Source organism: Aulonocara stuartgranti (assembly GCF_965226115.1).
Source record: "Aulonocara stuartgranti genome assembly, chromosome: 1".
NCBI classification, from domain to species: Eukaryota; Metazoa; Chordata; class Actinopteri; order Cichliformes; family Cichlidae; genus Aulonocara; species Aulonocara stuartgranti.
Window position 1 is genome coordinate 11,577,380 of NC_138939.1, and position 17,646 is coordinate 11,595,025.

A 17,646-nucleotide genomic window follows, 5' to 3' on the forward strand; every position below is an offset into this window, starting at 1 on the left:
TGGTAACCTGTGGAGTCCAGAGCCAAGCCACATTACACAAAAAATAATGGAATACAGCTGTGTTGGTTTGACCAATTTGACAAACAGAACTTTCACTGTCTTTCTCAGTACATAGAACTTATATAGAAATATGTCTTTAAGAGATATTAGGGAACTCGCTAATCTGATCGCCTCATGAAGACTGCTCTAGAGACTAGGTCCCCTAACAACATAAGGCTGATAGCCTCCTTAGGTTCTCAGATGAGATTCTGGACATACTAACAGGGCCTTGGCTGAGGACCCCAGGCTGCCACCTGGCAAAAAAGGTGTTAGATGATCTTTACTATACTTTAGTGCAAGTCTAGTCTAGAATGTCTAGAATGTGCCTCAAAGTCTGCCAATTAAATCTTCAAATCAAGTCTAAAGTTAACCAGTAACTAAGAAGCTAAAATAGAAGTCATGTCCAGCTGGCTGCTGCATTCTGGACAAGCTGGAGTTTATTTAGTGTATATATATAAATTAAGCTGACTAAGATCAAATATTTATGAGAAGTAATGAAGGGGTGATTTGAGACATATTATTCTTTTCTTATATTATATTAAATGAAGGCTTCTTTTTTTTTTAAATCTCCATTTCAACAAGTCTGCTTGCTGACACAGGATCAAGGCTCTCCTTACTTTTCTCATCTTAGAGGAATGTTGACTGGCCGTTAGGAGATTGGCAGTGTTGTTGCTGCTTGACATCAGTCTACATTTACACAGTGGTTCCCAAGAGGCAGAAAGCCAAGGCAATCATTCCGCTGACTGTGTGATCAGAATGACAAATCAATCAAATTTTCCTGTCGATCTATGACACCAGATCAAATTTCTGCTAAAGTATGATAGCACAGATATGGGTTACTGGGACAGAGTGTTTGGTTACAAAGAAGCCTCTTTAGGGGAAGAAAATCTCTAGCCCAGATTCTTACAATAAACTTTCCTGCCCTACATTTTTGTCAAATCAAGTGACAGTTGACAGTTTTGCCTTTCATTTCATCCACTCCTATTTTTTGCACACAGGTATGAAAAAAGGAGCTCTCTCTGAGCATCAATTGTTGTAAAAAGTTGAAATTCTGTATCTTTTTTTTTACACGAATGAGAACAAAGAAATCCAGATAGATCATGTTTTTATTCCAGTGGTGAAAGAATCAGAAGTTCATTAAAACTGTTTGACTCATTTTTCACTAGTTACTAATAGAATTCTTCAGCCTGTGCTCTATTTATCTCACTCTCATATGTTACAACTGTATTAAGCTATGTGACCTTTTTGGTCAAAGATTACAGCCACTATTTATGCAGGTGCTTTGATGTATGTCTTCATATCCTGGTCCTCCACATTTTGGAAGGCAAATGGCAGGCCACTGCTAAATAGTTCTCAAAGAACCTACTGTAATTCCTGTGTTTTATAACCCTCGCTCTGATCTGAGGAACCCTCAAAGTCTTGTTTGTTGCTAGACGAGTGGAAAATGACTCACAACTAAGAAGGATTGGAATGTTTTGTACATTACCAATACAAGCTATTCTTGTTAAATCCCCTATATGTCCTTCCAACACTACATTCCCTATAGTTGACATAGTCAATAAGGGGATCCAAAAATCAAAAGAGGAGAGGGACCCTTCCAGGCATCTCGTCATCCAGCTTTGCTTCCTGCACCCTTTCTTTCTATTTCACAAACACATACACACACTTGCTGAAGATAATCATCTCAAGACTGCCACTGAAATGAATGCCAGTTCCAGGAACACAAACAAATGCTGTGTTTCAGCATTCCAGGCCTTCAAGTTCCCTCCTTGTTTTATACACAAATGTGAATGTATGCACTCACACAAATTGCGTGCGTACCCATTTACCCCCCAATAAAAAAACAGGATATAAACAGCCACAGTCATCGATATTTGTACGCCAAAAGAGACAAAATAGTAATTTATGGCCTGAGTTAGAATGAAGACAGTGTTTAGCCTTAGATAACAACAGACAGGTTTCTACCTGAAATCATTCCCTAATTGGTTGGCTCTTCTATGGAACAAATGAGTCGTTGAATGGTCACTTGCTCCATCAGTGGAAAGTACCCACTTTTCCTTCCAAGCCATCCTTCAATCTTTAATGACTGTTCCAGTAAAAGCTGTTGCTGTGTTGAAACACAGGCTATGAAGTAAGGCAAAAGGGCAATATTTATATAGTCTGAGTGTCTGAGAGTAACGGATCCAGTGCTTACCTCACCCGCTATAGCTACAGTCTCCACCACGACGAAGCAATGGAGGAACTTAGCAATGATATAAAAAAAAAATATTACAACTACTAATTTAAGTGTTTCCTGTAATGCATAATGTATTGATTGTTTTTTTTTTTTTAAATTGGCATAGGCTTTTTTATTATTTGAATTTAGTTTTCCCCTACATTCTCCATATTAGACTACATCTATACATTAATTAATAGTTTTATAACTGTAGCTGCTTAGAATATAAATCTTGCTGCTATAACACTGTATCTGTATAACGAATAACATCATGTAAAGAAACCCATCAACTACTCCTTAAACTTATCACTGTGTTCCAGTGCTGGTGCAGGTATTTTCTTTGTAATTTATTGTCCTTGAAAACAGAACCATGTAAACTCAAGTTAAAGAAAATGCTTTAAACTTGTATATGTAGGAACATAAAGAAAGGCAACCCCCCCCCCCCCCCCCCCCAAAAAAAAGTGAAACGAATTTTGCAAAGAATGCGTATTTCTATTTTTTATGTTTTAATAACTCAGTTCTTGCAAGTGTTTTGCAAAAATCCATCAAAATAGTGACCCAGAAGTAGGGTTTCCTCATCAACATCAAATTATGTTGTCACCTTTCAATGCAAATATGCACATGCCTGCTTGCACCACAATTATGTGCACAGCATGCTTGTAAAAAGCGAATAGCATCCTGGGTCACTTTGACATTTGGAAGATGATCAAGCCACATAGCAGTTAATATTGCAGATGATTTCAAATGGACCGGCTCATTGACAGAGTCATACACTAAGAGCCACTCGGTTGATGTTCCAGTTCAGTTGAGATGATCAGTGGTCATGTGCATCCAGGCTTTCCTAAGCTGCTAAAGCTGTGCAAACACACGAACACAGAGGCATAGCAATGTGTTCATACTGTGACACACAAATGACACACATTGATATGTGCATGCACGCTTAAAAATAACCATGCTCAAACAAAAAAAAAAGCGTAAACACCAACTCACACCCACACACACATGCAAACACCTCTGATCTTGCCGATTTGTACAAGCTAATTAGTAACATTCATACATCATTAGGGTGCTAATACCTTGCTTCAGCAATGCTTTATTGTTGTCATTAATTAGTATCATTACCCTTTGATGATTTATGATGTGTTCAGTCAAGGTGCAACGTCAGTTACAAAATGTTAACAGCTGAGGTCACCGGGCTGAATAGACAGTACATCAATTCAGTTTTTGTCTTAGAAGTTTAAATTTGAATTACCTAAAATTAAGCAAAGAAGGCAAAGCAAGTACAATAGCAGCATAACGGCATTAATAGACTAATTGTAATTTCTCCTATGACACTTTACCATGGAGATACACTGTATAACTGCTAATATTAGCATTGGTTTGAACTTTCTGATGCCCACTTTGATTGTGTGTTTGCTCATTCTGACAGACATTACCATAGTATGGATGAGTTCAGCCATTATGATTTACTTGAGGTCAGTACTGGTCGTAAAGTGGCGGAGGGACACAAGGCTAGCTTCTGCCTGGAGGACACCACGTGTGACTTTGGTCACCTGAAGCGATATGCCTGCACTGCTCACACTCAGGTAATCCAAGAAACAAAATCAGAAGTGGATATAATGGCAATTATTCTTTGGTGGTTCACATCATAGTTATCAGGAACCATGCCAATATCCATCCCCTGTAGGTATGCATTTTGTGACTAGTCCGCTTGTAAAAATGAAATAAACATATCAGTGTTTCACCAATACATAAATCTGACAATTGATGTATTAGTAAAAAATGGTCCCTGATGAAATTTAGCTTGTTGATGTTACATTAGCAATAAACTTCTATGCTCTGTTCATGTTTATTAGATAATCCGATCGTATTCACTTTTTGACCATTACAGCTGTTTTTGGCATAGATCAGTATTCCTTACAACCTCTCTTTTTGCCTCTGTTTCTTCAGGGTCTGAGCCCAGGCTGCTACGATACTTACAATGCTGATATTGACTGCCAGTGGATAGATATCACTGACATCCAACCAGGAAACTATATACTAAAGGTAAGAGTCAAGTGAGACTCAGACGTCCATGGGCATGGCAAGTTAGCAAGCAGCACAGGAGTACATTTCATAGAGTGAGAAAGGGTCAAGGCCACCAAAACAAATTGATCCAGGTCATGAAGTTTTTAGGTTTCTTGTTATCTGGAGTTTTTCAGGTTGCAGCACCTTATGGTTCAGTGCCACTGGTTTCCCATCTATCATATTGTCTGTTGTTCATGCATATTTTATTTAATCAATATTGCTCCAATGTCCACACAAAAAGATCTATACATTCAGTTGAGAGTTATTCATAATGCATTTAAGAATATTTTATTCTCATCTATACCAGCGCCATTGTTTGCAGCCAGTGTTTGCAATGATTTGTGTTTATGGTAAATTGTAATCTTCCCTCTTTGTTTAATCTCCAGCTCCAGGTTAATCCCAAGTTCTTGGTGCTGGAGTCAGACTTTACCAACAATGTGGTTAGGTGTAACATTCACTACACAGGACGGTTTGTTACAACGAAAAACTGCAAGATAGCACAGTAAGTAAGACAAAATGTACGACATTAATTCACTGCGAGGTTAGTTATTGCATTTGTAATGCTCTCCCAATTTAAAGACATTTCCCTGGAAAGAAAATGCTTTTGTTAAATGGAAACTGAAGTGAAAACTTTAAATCAGGGTTTGTGTCACTTTCCCACCACTGAGTTGCATTAAATCATATGATAAGGTGGCGGCTGAATGCAACTATCTGAAGAGCTGCACAGTGTTTTGAAGTACTTAGTGGACTTAATGGGTTCGTGGTTGAAATATTTGATGATTTAATGAATTATGCTCTCATTCTCCCATTAAGATTAAGAGCCTCTGAAACTTTGATATTCTCCCTCAAAGGGAGATGTAGGGGTGTTGAACTTGTTAATAGTGCTATTAGGAAGTGTATCATTGCACTCTGAATTACTATCATATCCTCTTGAAAAGACTTTATATAAAGAGGTTTGAGTGCTCCAACGAATCTCCCTTTGTTACATTGGTGCAGTGAAACAAAACCTTAAAATATGTTTGCCAAAGCATATTCACACTAATAAAAACTGGATATAATAGCAAACTATAGTATAATAGTTTTTTTAACTGCTGATACCAATAAAAGATTTGTATGCTGCAGTCAGGTGCTAAAACTCCTGCTGTCATAGATATTAACATATCAAGTGTCCTTATCTGCACTTTTTCTATCTTTTTCTTTATCATCACTTTATCTGTGATCACATAAAAGAGATGTCTATAGTTACATTTTAATCCAAATGACATGATTTATGTAAGTATATTTTGTAGCACTACACTAAGAAAGGGTTATTGTAATAAAACTAAAGTGCTCATTTTAATCATGTTTTATTAGCAGAATGGTACTAAGCTTCAATAAGTGCTAGTGTAGTTTGTGCAGCATTGAAGCAGCATAATGAAACTTAGTAAAGCTAAAGTTGCCTGTCAAACTTTAAATTTAACCACTGAATTACAGTTTTTGTGATGATGACAAAAAATGTAAATCTTGCTGAAAATGACAGTTTTTGAGGGCTCTCCTCATGCTAGGGCTCTGGCACTTATTTCTCTTCTTCAGCTTACTTAAAAGCAGTACACCTTGTTCTACAGCCAAGGACTACATACAACTATATTGGGCACATGAAGTTACAAGCTACATTTAAAAGACCAAGTCAGTGTAGTATTTGGCTGAGTACATGGAAGCTTATCCTCGAAGCTAATCAGCTTTTAGAATAACATTAGAAGTAGGTGAAATAAAGCCTCATTGTACCTCAGCTACTCTATCACAAACCAAAGTAGATGATGGACCACCAGTCTCTGTCTCAAAAGACAGTCATAAGTCATGCAGTTTTTTTTATTCAGTTTATATAAACGGAGCAGTAAAAGGTTTAAATTAGATTGTTTAAAGTAAACTGAAAATCAGCATTTTGTGAGTTTTGCATCTGACCACGACTCACACTGTCTGCCAATTTTACTTCAGGCTGCAGATGCAAACAACCCCCAGACGGCAGAAAGAAAACAGAAAACAGTCATTTAGATAATATTATTGTGATAGCAGGTTTGAACCTCACAATCTTAATTTGTTGCACAGAGTTTATACCTTAAAAATCTTTTCAAATAGCATTTACTTTATTAAGCTAGCTGGATAGCTGACACATATCCCCTTTCATAAAGCTATTATTCTAATTCAGAACAATTCACTTCAGTTCACAACAACAGTCATTTCAAACCTCCCATCACCTCAAAGAACTACAGACAAAACTTAAAGGTAGAGTACATTTACAACTGTCTCAACACTGTGAAATCCTCATGTCAACACAACTAATCATTCATGAAGGTCCTAAATATGTATGCATTAATGAGTGTGAGAAAGATACAGCAAAAAGGAAAGTAATGGTGGTGACAGAGCATCTCCAAATTTCCCGTCCCAAGAATGTAACACAGATGTTGTTTCTTATATGTTTGTCTTACAGGTCTTGATCAGACACTGGAAGGCTGCCACATTAGAGTGACCCTGATCGCTATTCCATTGAAATGTGAATGGAATCCATTTCTTGTTTGTTCATTGTTGCCGTTTGTCTCTGCTTTTTGCACTGCTTTGGGATCCCAGGCAGACAAAAAAAGCATAGGTTCCACCAGCAATCAGATTGCGCTGAGGTAGTAGTACAAGTATGCACTGCTGCATAATGCATATCGCATGTCAGTATCCCAATAATGAACCAACAGTTCGCATCCCTGTAATCTGTTCTATAATATTGCCCACCCACTTACATATCTCATATTGCCACGGTACCAGTCTGGCTTGGTTACATGCTAGGACACATCACTGACTTTCAAAGAGGTGTTTATGTTTGTGTATATCCACACAAACATCTATGCTGTGCCACCCCCGCAGAGTGGCTTTGTTTGAATTATAAAAAGCATGAAATGGTGCCCATGCTGAAATGAGTGTTCCAGACAAGTCAGGGTTCAGCTGGAATCCAACAAATAAAATTAGGGGACAAAGTCTTCCCAGGTGCATTCATCCATGCAGTGTGGGGGCAGACAGAGATGCCCAGTGACTCAGAAGAACTATAATGTGTTAGTTTTTTCTCTTTCTCTCTCTTCACTGCCTCTGTGGATCAGGCTGGAATCCTGTGACTCTCTGGGCACATCCTGTTTAATGTTGTGTTAACAGCAAGAGGAAGACAGCAGGTCATATTTTCATTTGGCAACATCAAATTTGAAGTCAGCAAAAAAGACAGACTGTCAGTAGCAGACATAGTTTTCCTCCAAAACCTCAGATATTTCAGTTATGTCCTCTTTTCTCCTTTCTTATTTCAGTTTAACAGTAACAGGAAGCTCAGCTGGCAGAAATAACAAATAAGATTCACAAGCACTATGCTTACACTATCTTGTGATCTCTTCTTCAATCAACAGCACTGGTCAGATGATACATAGGTCATCATTACCATGTGAAGAATGTGTATACAAATATTCCAGAGATGCATGTTTTTAATAATAGATATTATTTTGTTATATCCATTTTGATCTGTTACTGTAATTGTGAATTCAGTGAATACCTATATTTTTTCCTTTCTTGATAATCTGAATTATTCAACTAGTATATGTTGTTGGAAAAAAGACAAACTACTGCTATGCCTTAATATGATAATGCAGAGTGCCAGAAAGCTGTCACTACCTACCTCTCCAACTCATGAGCTGTTGTTTTGAAATGATATCCCTGCAGTGGTTTACAATGGCTGCCTACCAATCTGTTACAACACACAGGTAAAAACCATAAATCAACTGGCAATGTCATTGAGCACGCACTCCAAATTATGACTTTAGAAAAATAGCTTTAGTCCTTCTGGATCTCGGTCCTGGTTGATTTGACAATAAATGCTGTGTGTATACTATCTATACTATCTAAGGATTAGATTTGTTTACAATAAAGACAAACAAACTCATATTTTTTTCACTGAAGTCAGTAATAGCTAGCATTTTTCCATAATACCATTAGCAAACCATGGTTAGATTTTCTACATTCAGCCATGTGCTACGATGAGGCAAACCAATATTTACAACTGATCTACTATCAAAAAAGCCAAAAAGAACATAATTTATTTTTTCTCTTGCTGATGCAATTTCGATGATTGATTGTACTTGATTGTACCTAAGAGAAAACTTGCTTATTTTTGCATATTTGTGCGCGTGCACACTACAATAGAAGTTGCCCCATGTTTCGCCAGAGGTGCATTTTTTATTGTGAAGCAGCAACAGTAGCAAATGTTCTGTAAGCAGTAAGTTAATAAAGCATAGATATAGTGTAGAGAGAGTGAAATGTGAGGATATGCAGTGAGATAAAATTACAAACAATAATGCTGGATTACATGCATGCATGGTTGCCCGTGCATGCATGTAATGATATAATTGGATTTAAGCACAGACTTACAGACCATGCCACTAACAATAGCAGTACTTATATAGAGAGATAAATACATAATGTAAAAAGATTAAATGGGTTTTGCACACAGTATTTCAGTCATAAGTAGTGGCTGAACTTGGGTTTCATAACTAGAACATCTTACATGTTACTTTAATATTTAAGTTTATATTTTTTTTGGGGGGGGGGGGGAGAATCTGGTTTCTATTATGTAAGTGTTGGCCAAATGACAAAGCACCAAAATGTGATTTTTACTGTTATTTTTGTGTGTGTGTGTTTTCAAGCTTTTCATATCCAAATTTTTCCCCTTTCTGTGCAGGTCTTTCATATTGTTCTATAAAAGCTTAGTTCTTTAATCCAGTCTGTAGATCATTATCGTACTGTACACTTACCAAGAAAAATCCAACAACTTGTGACTCTGACATTCGGTGGAGCAGTAGCTTATCTGTAGGTTAACATGCAGCATTTTTAACCTGTTTTGAGGCTGTGCCGTATTTTTCTAACAGTGAACACCTGTCAAAAATGTCTTGTATAATAAAAACATTTACATGTTTGCTGTGTGCACATAAGGTTGATTATATGCACTGCTCTTACAGCAATAGTTGACTGTGCTTCATGCAGCAGGTTTGCATGTGAGCTCACATGTAGCATGTGTCACCTGATCTAAGGGAAATGCTCTATGACAAGTGTAACAAGCTACTGAATTCACCTCCTTCGTAAGAGATTAGCTGTGATATGTTTAATGCACAAAGGCATTTTCCCAAGTACTGCATGTTATTTTGTCAGGCATAATTCTGGCTTGGATGCAAATCTGACCTTTACAAGTAAAGAAAAATACACCCTCCATATAAGATACTGACAAAAAACAAATAATGAATGCAGCTGCATGGTGACACCAAATGAATCAGTCACGTAATCAAAAAACAAACTGTCGGCTCGTAGTGTTTTGAGCGGAAGAAATGTTTCATCACTTATCCAAATGACTTCTTCAGTCTCAGCTGAATCCAGTTTCCCCAAACTTATAAACAGTATATTTGCATAATGACTAAAACTAGTACACTGACGAACAACGGACTGTGAAGTCAGTTTCTTGATCAATAATATGCAAATTGATCAACAAACACTGATCAATGACAATTGATCAATGGTCATGAGTAACATTCACAGAGAGTTGGGGAATGGCTGCAATCACAGCGAGATGTAAGATGGTGTGATTGTCCAAGATGTGTGCATCCTCATCATTAAAAGTGTGGCCATTGGCCTGTAAGTGTAAATAGACTGCGGAGTCCTGGTCTGACGAGTAAGCTCTTCTGTGTTGTGCCATCGACTTAGCCAGAGTCTATAAATCATGGGAATTCTCTTTGCACTTAACACTATATTCCTCTGTTTGTGTCGGGGGACCGGATTCTTGGGGTGGACCAATTTTTGGGACAGCGTGTTTTGGGGTTTGCGAGCCAGGGAGTTGCAGAGTTCAGAGAAAAAGTGTCTCAGCTCTTCCAATACTCCTGACACATACGGGATCACAAAGAGTTTTCACAAGTGTGTTTGCTTTTGGAACTGTGTCTTCATTCCACCTACTTCACATACAAGGCTCAGTTCTACAGGCAGAAACATGGGTGTGCCATGGGCTCCCCAATTTCACCCATCTTGGCCAATTTGTACATGGAAGAACTGGAAAAGAGAGCTTTGCTATCCTACCCTGGAACACCACCAAGCCATTGATTCAGATATGTGGATGACACCTGGGTGAAAATCAAATCTCAGGATGTACCACATTTCACGGATCACATTAACTCGGTGGACCAACACATCAAATTCACCAGGGAGGATATGAAAAGTGGCAGGTTAGCCTTCTTAGACTGTGAGATTTCCATCAGTAATGGGGGACATCTAAAAGCTGACGTGTACCGTAAACCTACGCATACGGATCAGTATTTAAGGTCTGACTCTCATCATCCACTGGAGCATAAACTGGGAGTCATCAGGATGCTACAACTCAGAGCGAACATTATCCCCACTGACACAGCGGCCAGGGAAGCAGAAGAACAGCACATCAAGAAGGCCCTGAGTAAATGTGGTTATCCCATCTGGACATTTGTCAAAGCTGGAAAGGCACCTAAAGAAAGCTCCAGCCGATCCAGGAGAGAAGGACAACTGCTGCCCAAGCGAAAACCTGTAGTGATCCCGTATGTGTCAGGAGTATCGGAGCAGTTGAGACGCATTTTTTCTAAACACCAGGTCTCTGTGGCTTTTAAACCCCAAAACACGCTGTGCCAAAAATTGGTCCACCCCAAGGATCGGGTCCCCCGACACAAACAGAGTAACATAGTGTACACTGTCAAGTGCCAGGAGGACTGCCAGGATTTATACATCGGGGAAACCAAACAACCTTTGGCGAAGCGGATGGCACAACGCAGAAGAGCTACCTCGTCAGGCCAGGACTCTGCAGTCTATTTACACCTACAGGCCAGTGGACACTCTTTCAATGATGAGGATGTACACATCCTGTACAGGGAGGAACGCTGGTTTGAGCGCGGAGTCAAGGAGGCCATTTACGTGAAAAGGGAAAGACCATCTCTGAATCGAGGAGGGGGCCTAAGGGTTCATCTTTTGCCATCTTACAATGCTGTGATTGCAGCCATTCCCCAACTCTCTGTGAATGGTACTCATGGCCATTGATCAGTGGGCTTTGATCAGTGGGTTTTGGACAGTGGTTGTTGATCAATGGTCATGAGAATTTGCATAATTAAGATTAAGGAACTGACCTCCCAGCCAATTGTTCCTTCAGTGGGCTGGTTTCAGTCATTATCCAAATGTACTGTTTATAAGGTTGGGGAAAGCTGCAGTCAGCTGAGACTGAAGAAGTCCCGAAGGTGTCCTTTCATGTCTAAATATGGTTAAACGTGATACATCATTTCTTCCTCCTCAGACAACCAACATCTTTTAACACACCCAATTTATAGTGTGAGATGGCATTATTTAACACTGAACCACCATCCTTTTACTGTTCTCACTTATCTTGGTCATGGTATTCTTAAGTGCCTGAAATGAAGGCAACTGGACTTCAGTTTCGTTTTTCTTTTTTTCACCTCTCATCAGAGAGTAGCAGGTATTTAACCCCTTTGAGAGTTGTTGGCCTACCTTGTTGCAGTCTAGTCATTAAGGGTCACATGAGCCAAGGTGGGAAGTAAGGAAAGAGTCACTACAGTCAGGAGCCAATGTGTGAATCCTTTGTGAGACATTGCTCCACCCTCCCATCCTGTGAGTTATTAAGACCACATGGGAAGGGATCTGAAGATTGTCTTATAGGTGGCTGAGTTATTGTTGTAGGCCAGCACCTTTGTTCGATGAGGGTTATTTACATTGGACATAGATGGCTTCCTTTACTCTTCTCTCAAATCATCTGACAAATACATAATTTAGATCTCTACTAAACTTTCAATTTTAACAGTTTTTAACCTATTTTTTTTGTCTCTAATTCTTCAACTCAGATTAACATGTGATGTAGCAAATATAGTAACAATGACTTGGACAGAACGGACGGTAATATAGACTAATGATGATTACTAGGTGTATCACACTGCTGTGACAGAAAAAAAAATCAAGACAGTTTTAAAAAATAGTTTTTAAAAAATAGGCTAGATCAAAAAATAAATAAATGAGGATACGCATTGTAAGGACAGGAGAGGACTCTAAAGCATCTGCAAAATCACAAAAGAGAACAAAGTCTTTTTCCTGAAAAGAATAAATACTGTAGGTGGAACATAACAATAATGCTGTGATATAACCTAATTTCTAAGCCAGCATGAATTTAAAATCGCTTTTGTGCTTAAAAAAAAGTATATTTGAAAATCGACCTTGATGAGAAATGGATAGACTTTATTCACTGAGAAAGGGCATGTGTTGCTATTCAATGCTACAAACATTAATGGACAGTGGGATAAAATCTTTTTCCCCTTACCAAAGGTTTAAAATAAAACTGAATTAGTTCTTTTGTGACAAGAAACAGAATAACAGTTATGACAATCTTTGCAAAGGTAATATTATAGTGTTACAGTCTCAGATTACATGTCAGTGTGCAGTTAAAGTAATAAGCTGATAACTCCGTGTGGTGAGTTTCACTTGTGAAATACGGTATTTGGAAAACACAGATGTCCCTTGTAGACGGATTTCCTGTCTCACAGAGGAATTAGAATCCATTATCCTGTTGTTTTGACACGCACTTCTCACACTCTTATTGGGTTTGTCCTAACAAAACCCTGACCTCTGTGATGGGACTTCCTCCTTGTACGGCTGTTTATTCAGGCTGTTCACACAAAGGCACCTCATGTTAGCTCTACGCTTTTTTGTGAAAATATTGCAGTATGTGGTGGCATGACCTCAACTTTAACTGTGTTTATGTTAGTGTTTTGTGTATTTTTGTTGGAGAAAAACTTATGAATAACTTCTAATGAGCAAGAGAAGCCAAATGATGCATTATATTGTTAGAGGTCTTTCCAGAAAGACTGGAATTTGTTTTTTCTGTTGAGAACTCTTTCTGTTGCATATCTGTTTTTCCATAAGTATTCCTCTGTGTTTGCATTTACATATTTTAATGCAGCTGCAATTCTAGAAGCTTAGATGAAGTCATATATTCCTCAGTGGGGTATAGGCAGTAATACAAAATATCCACCATGAGGCTCTTTTACAGTGCTGGTTTCATGTTTTTCGTGTGTTATTGTTAATGAGAGGAATATATTGCAGCACATTTCCTATAGCAGGATTTGTAGTGGCTGTCAAAGTTGTTAAGTTGCATTCACATGAATGATTTAGGACCTTTTCTTGCAAGAAACAAATATGCAATTACGATTATCAGAACTATGCTACAGGATGTTACCCAAGTGAACAGTGTGAGATTTTGAGTGGAGCACATAAAAATACCCCAAGGAGTGTATCAGAGAAAACCCAGCTGACACACATGGTATCGCTGAGATATAGAAGGTACACAGTGCACAAAGTGCCAAGGCACACAGGGCTATAAGGAACTAGAACAGGAGACGAGTGGAGGGACAAATTGGCCCAATTAGCACCATGTAGCAGGAGGAGGTGTTGGTAAAATGGTCAGATAGGCCTGTTAGATTATACAGTGATTGTGAAATCAGATCATACTTATCACCAGACGGGATGAGAAGTATTTTGCTCTTCTTGATCCAAGGTGCCTATGGTAAGATAGCGTGTGTGGCATTAAATATTCTGCTCTAGAGTCTCCTTCCAATGGAAATTCAAACAGCATAAAAGATTTTAAAAGCGCTTCATTAATAACACATTATCTAATGTAACAGGCATCTTTTACCTTCTGCTGGATGCTGTTTATATATTCTTGTTCACTGCATGAATTCTGCAAGCATGCTAGCACCTGATTAAAAGATCAGGTGGCAAGATGGTATCCTGAAAAATGGGAGCAATTCTGTAGAACTCACACAGATCAAGCTGCAACACGATGAGAGCAAATTCATTATATATGTAAATACTCTGCTTTGAGCAGCAAAATGTTATGTCTGATAGTCACTAAGCAGAAGATCTAGAGAGAGCGCGCTAACACCCTCCCCCCCAAACAAATATTTCCCCTTACAACAAGCCACATTTACTTTACCAGAAAACCTATGTAAAGCAGCTGCAAGCTTGCAACCTAATTGAGGAAACAGATCGAGTGAAGTGAAGCAGAACTGATTAGATCTTCCAGCATAGTAGCAGACGTCATTGAATACACAAACCCCCTGCAGAACTAGAATTCATGGACGTAAGATTAAAAGCACTCGGAAACACCTTTTCCAGGATTTTGAAGCTGTCGATCGTTACAAAATGAGGGCTTACCTGCTGCTCTCTGGCAGGTAGCTCCATGCCCTCCTGGGTTTTAAATGCACCTTAGAACACACATGCATCAACACTACAATGAGCGGGTGGAGGGAGGTTTGGAGTCTTCTCTCACCCCCATTCTCTGCGACCTGCTGGAGCAGGGGGGCTAGGAGGAGGAGTTGGCCGTCCGACTGCGGTCTGGAGTGTGGGGCCTCCCTGCTGCTGCGGAGTCGGGGCGGTCTGCCTCCCCCCACCGCAGGGAAAAGGGTAACACCACCTGGGTCTGGGTGCAGTTCCCCCCTCCAGGGGCAAGGGTACCTAGACCCGGTTCGTAGAGTACGCTTGGGGAGTGTGATCGTGTGTACAGCGTCTCTTTAAGTCTGTCTCCACGTTGGTTGAGTGTGGAGTAAGTGCATATGAGAGCATGAGGGTGGGAATGGATGTTTGTATATGTGTGTGCCTGTATGTCTGTGTCTATATGTCAGGTTGGGTGTCAGGCGCCACCTCTCTGGGGACATCTCAGGCCCTCCAAGGTTTGGAGGCCTATCTCCCCCTACCACCACTTCCCCTGCCAGTGGCGGACTCCCTCAGACATCGGTGCGTTGGTGGTTCTTTGTGTCTGGGGATGGGCGTCCAGGTACACACCGGCTCACTCCTTGGCGGCCGCTTATCGGGGCCTGGAGCCTGGGGCTCGCTCGGGCCACTTCGGAGGTGGGGTGCCCCCGGCCTCTCGGCCTGGGGCTCGGTCACTCAGGCACGGCTGGCTGCCAGCGGAGCTCACGGGCGCGTCACTGCAACTCCCCCTGGCTTCTGCTCCGCGGCTGCTGAGTGAGCCCTCATCTGGGACTCTCCTCAGCTCTTTCTGGGACAGTGGCGCGGCTGCCCCTCTGTTGGTCTTCCTTGGTCTCTTGTGTTCTGAGGGCCTCTGGATGTCTGGAGTTTTGATCTCCTCCATACCTGCTTCATGCCCTGGAGGACGGGCTGTGGCCCCCCCACACCCTCTAGCAGATCATTACATGAAGGAACCTTTTAAAAAAAAAACAAAAAAAAAAACAAGCGCGTCCATGCTCACAGGTGTACACACGGGTGATCACACCCACAAACTACACCCTTTTTGGCTCCTACCTCAAAGCACACTGTGTTCTGTTGATCTTATGTGCTGCACAATAATGTTTAATATTTAGTATTTACTGTCATATTCCCATATATCATTGTGATGTTGTTTATTCTATTACTCTTGTTCTCTTCTGCTTGTTTTCTTTTTTCTTTCTCAGCAGGTGATTGATATATGCATTTTTTTTCTCTTTTTTTTTCTGCCCGTTCTGTTGGTTTATGTTTTTTGCCCTTCTCCCCCGTCCCTCTTCTCAGCTGTTTCTCTTTCCCTCTTTCTTTCTCCCCTTCTTTCCCCCAGTCAAGTCTGTCCCGTATTCAGTAAGTGAAAATAAAATAAACAATAAAAGGTGAATCAAATGGACCATTACGGCAAGGCTGGGATGGTCAATTTGGTAAAGTAAATCCGTTGGGCATCTTTCTTTGCCTTTAGACAACAATTCTGAGGGCAAAAGAGCCAAACGGGACAGGCAAAAACCCCCCCAAAAAAACCCAAAATGAGGGCTTTATATCGTTAGTGTACATTGGTTCAATTTGCGGTATAAACAGTAAAGCAAGAGTATAAGTGGGACATTACATTTGTACTGACTGCATCAAGAGGAGTCAATCTGTGATGAATACTGCCAGATTGTAGAGGTTGTGATGAAATATTTCTGACCATCTCCTACGGAGACTATTTTATCTTTTTCCAACAGCCATTGGCATCTTTGTTAAGTGGTGATCGCAATATAATCAAACAGGAAGTGGTAGAGGTGAAAAGCTGAAAACTGCTGTTACATTTTTCCTCATTTACCCCACATTGCTTGTTTAGTCTTCCATCCTCTTTTTCCACTTTTCCTTCCCTCTTAACCAGATAGTGTAGTTGAGCTGACATTTATCTTGCTCATGCAGTGCATAATTATAGGTTTACAGTGACACTGTACAGTGACACTGAGTGTTGACAAGATGACAACATAGCTTCACTAATTTGCCTAACCTACCTATCCCATTTTGGCCACAGCCATTGTGCACATCAGTTCATATCAAAGTCATATCACCACAGACTGCTTTGTGCTTAGATTACATTTGCTATTTGTGCTCAATCAGACTTTTAGTTTTAGTGTGGTTGGCCATCACAATCTGGATGCTGAATGTTCGGGGGTTTAAGTTTCGATGGAATGCAACGCATAACATAAATATACAGTTTGTAGACGATTATTAAATCACTTTCTTGGCCCTACACATTACATTCCAATCTTGAACAAGTCAGATTACTCCACCCTAATTTGACCAGCTGCCTTAAAATGATACATAGGTAAAATGCATGACTTTAGACCTCCATTCTTCAATACAGCTGGCTTATGCAGGGTTAATTGAATTTAGTGAAAACAGAGAATAGAGGCTAGTCTGTGAGTCGACATTGCCAAAAAGCCCACCTCCAGACTTGAGGTCTAATTTCTGCAGAGCCTACTGTGTAGAGATTCTGTGGCAAAATATCAAGGCCACAGGTAATTCATCTTCTGGCTCTAGTCCTGCTTTGCAACCTAATTAAATGAATAAAGATGTGAAGAAATCTTCATTTCCGTAGGGATAAACACATTGCTGGATGGGAAAGGTACGAGGAAAGGCTGGCTTTGTAAAGCAGGAAAAGAGGCAGGTGAGAAACCACTGGCTGGGAGATAGTGAATGGCTCAACACTTTTGAATAGTAAGGGAAAAACTGCTCTGATTTACATGCAGCTGCAGTTGCTGGCTCATTTGTTTTGATAATAGCTCATCCTGCACACAGAGCTGACTCCACCATATATATCTGAGTTAACAAACATTTCACTTCTTGTGTTAATACACCACATTGAAAGTGTTGGGCATTATATGAGACAATGAAGAAGCTTGTGTCATAGGCACAAGACACACTCGAGTGTACTGGCTGACAGTTTAAATACTGCCTGCATCATCAATGAAACATCTGGCTTGTCTTTGGTG

At 39.9% G+C, this 17,646-nt stretch overlaps 1 protein-coding gene across 7 annotated transcripts in view; it reads left to right on the plus strand.

Moving 5' to 3' along the window:
- The window catches only part of loxl1 (lysyl oxidase-like 1), a 301,527-nt gene extending 292,234 nt beyond the window's left edge, over positions 1-9,293 (plus strand). For all 7 annotated transcript variants that reach the window (XM_082536003.1, XM_082536002.1, XM_082536005.1 and 4 more), the window contains 4 exons: positions 3,684-3,840; positions 4,205-4,300; positions 4,708-4,823; positions 6,789-9,293. In XM_082536003.1, the coding sequence (XP_082392129.1) occupies positions 3,684-3,840; positions 4,205-4,300; positions 4,708-4,823; positions 6,789-6,795 (376 nt within the window). In that variant the 3' untranslated portion in view covers positions 6,796-9,293. The remainder of the gene's footprint in view (positions 1-3,683; positions 3,841-4,204; positions 4,301-4,707; positions 4,824-6,788) is intronic.
- Positions 9,294-17,646: the final 8,353 nt, after the last annotated feature.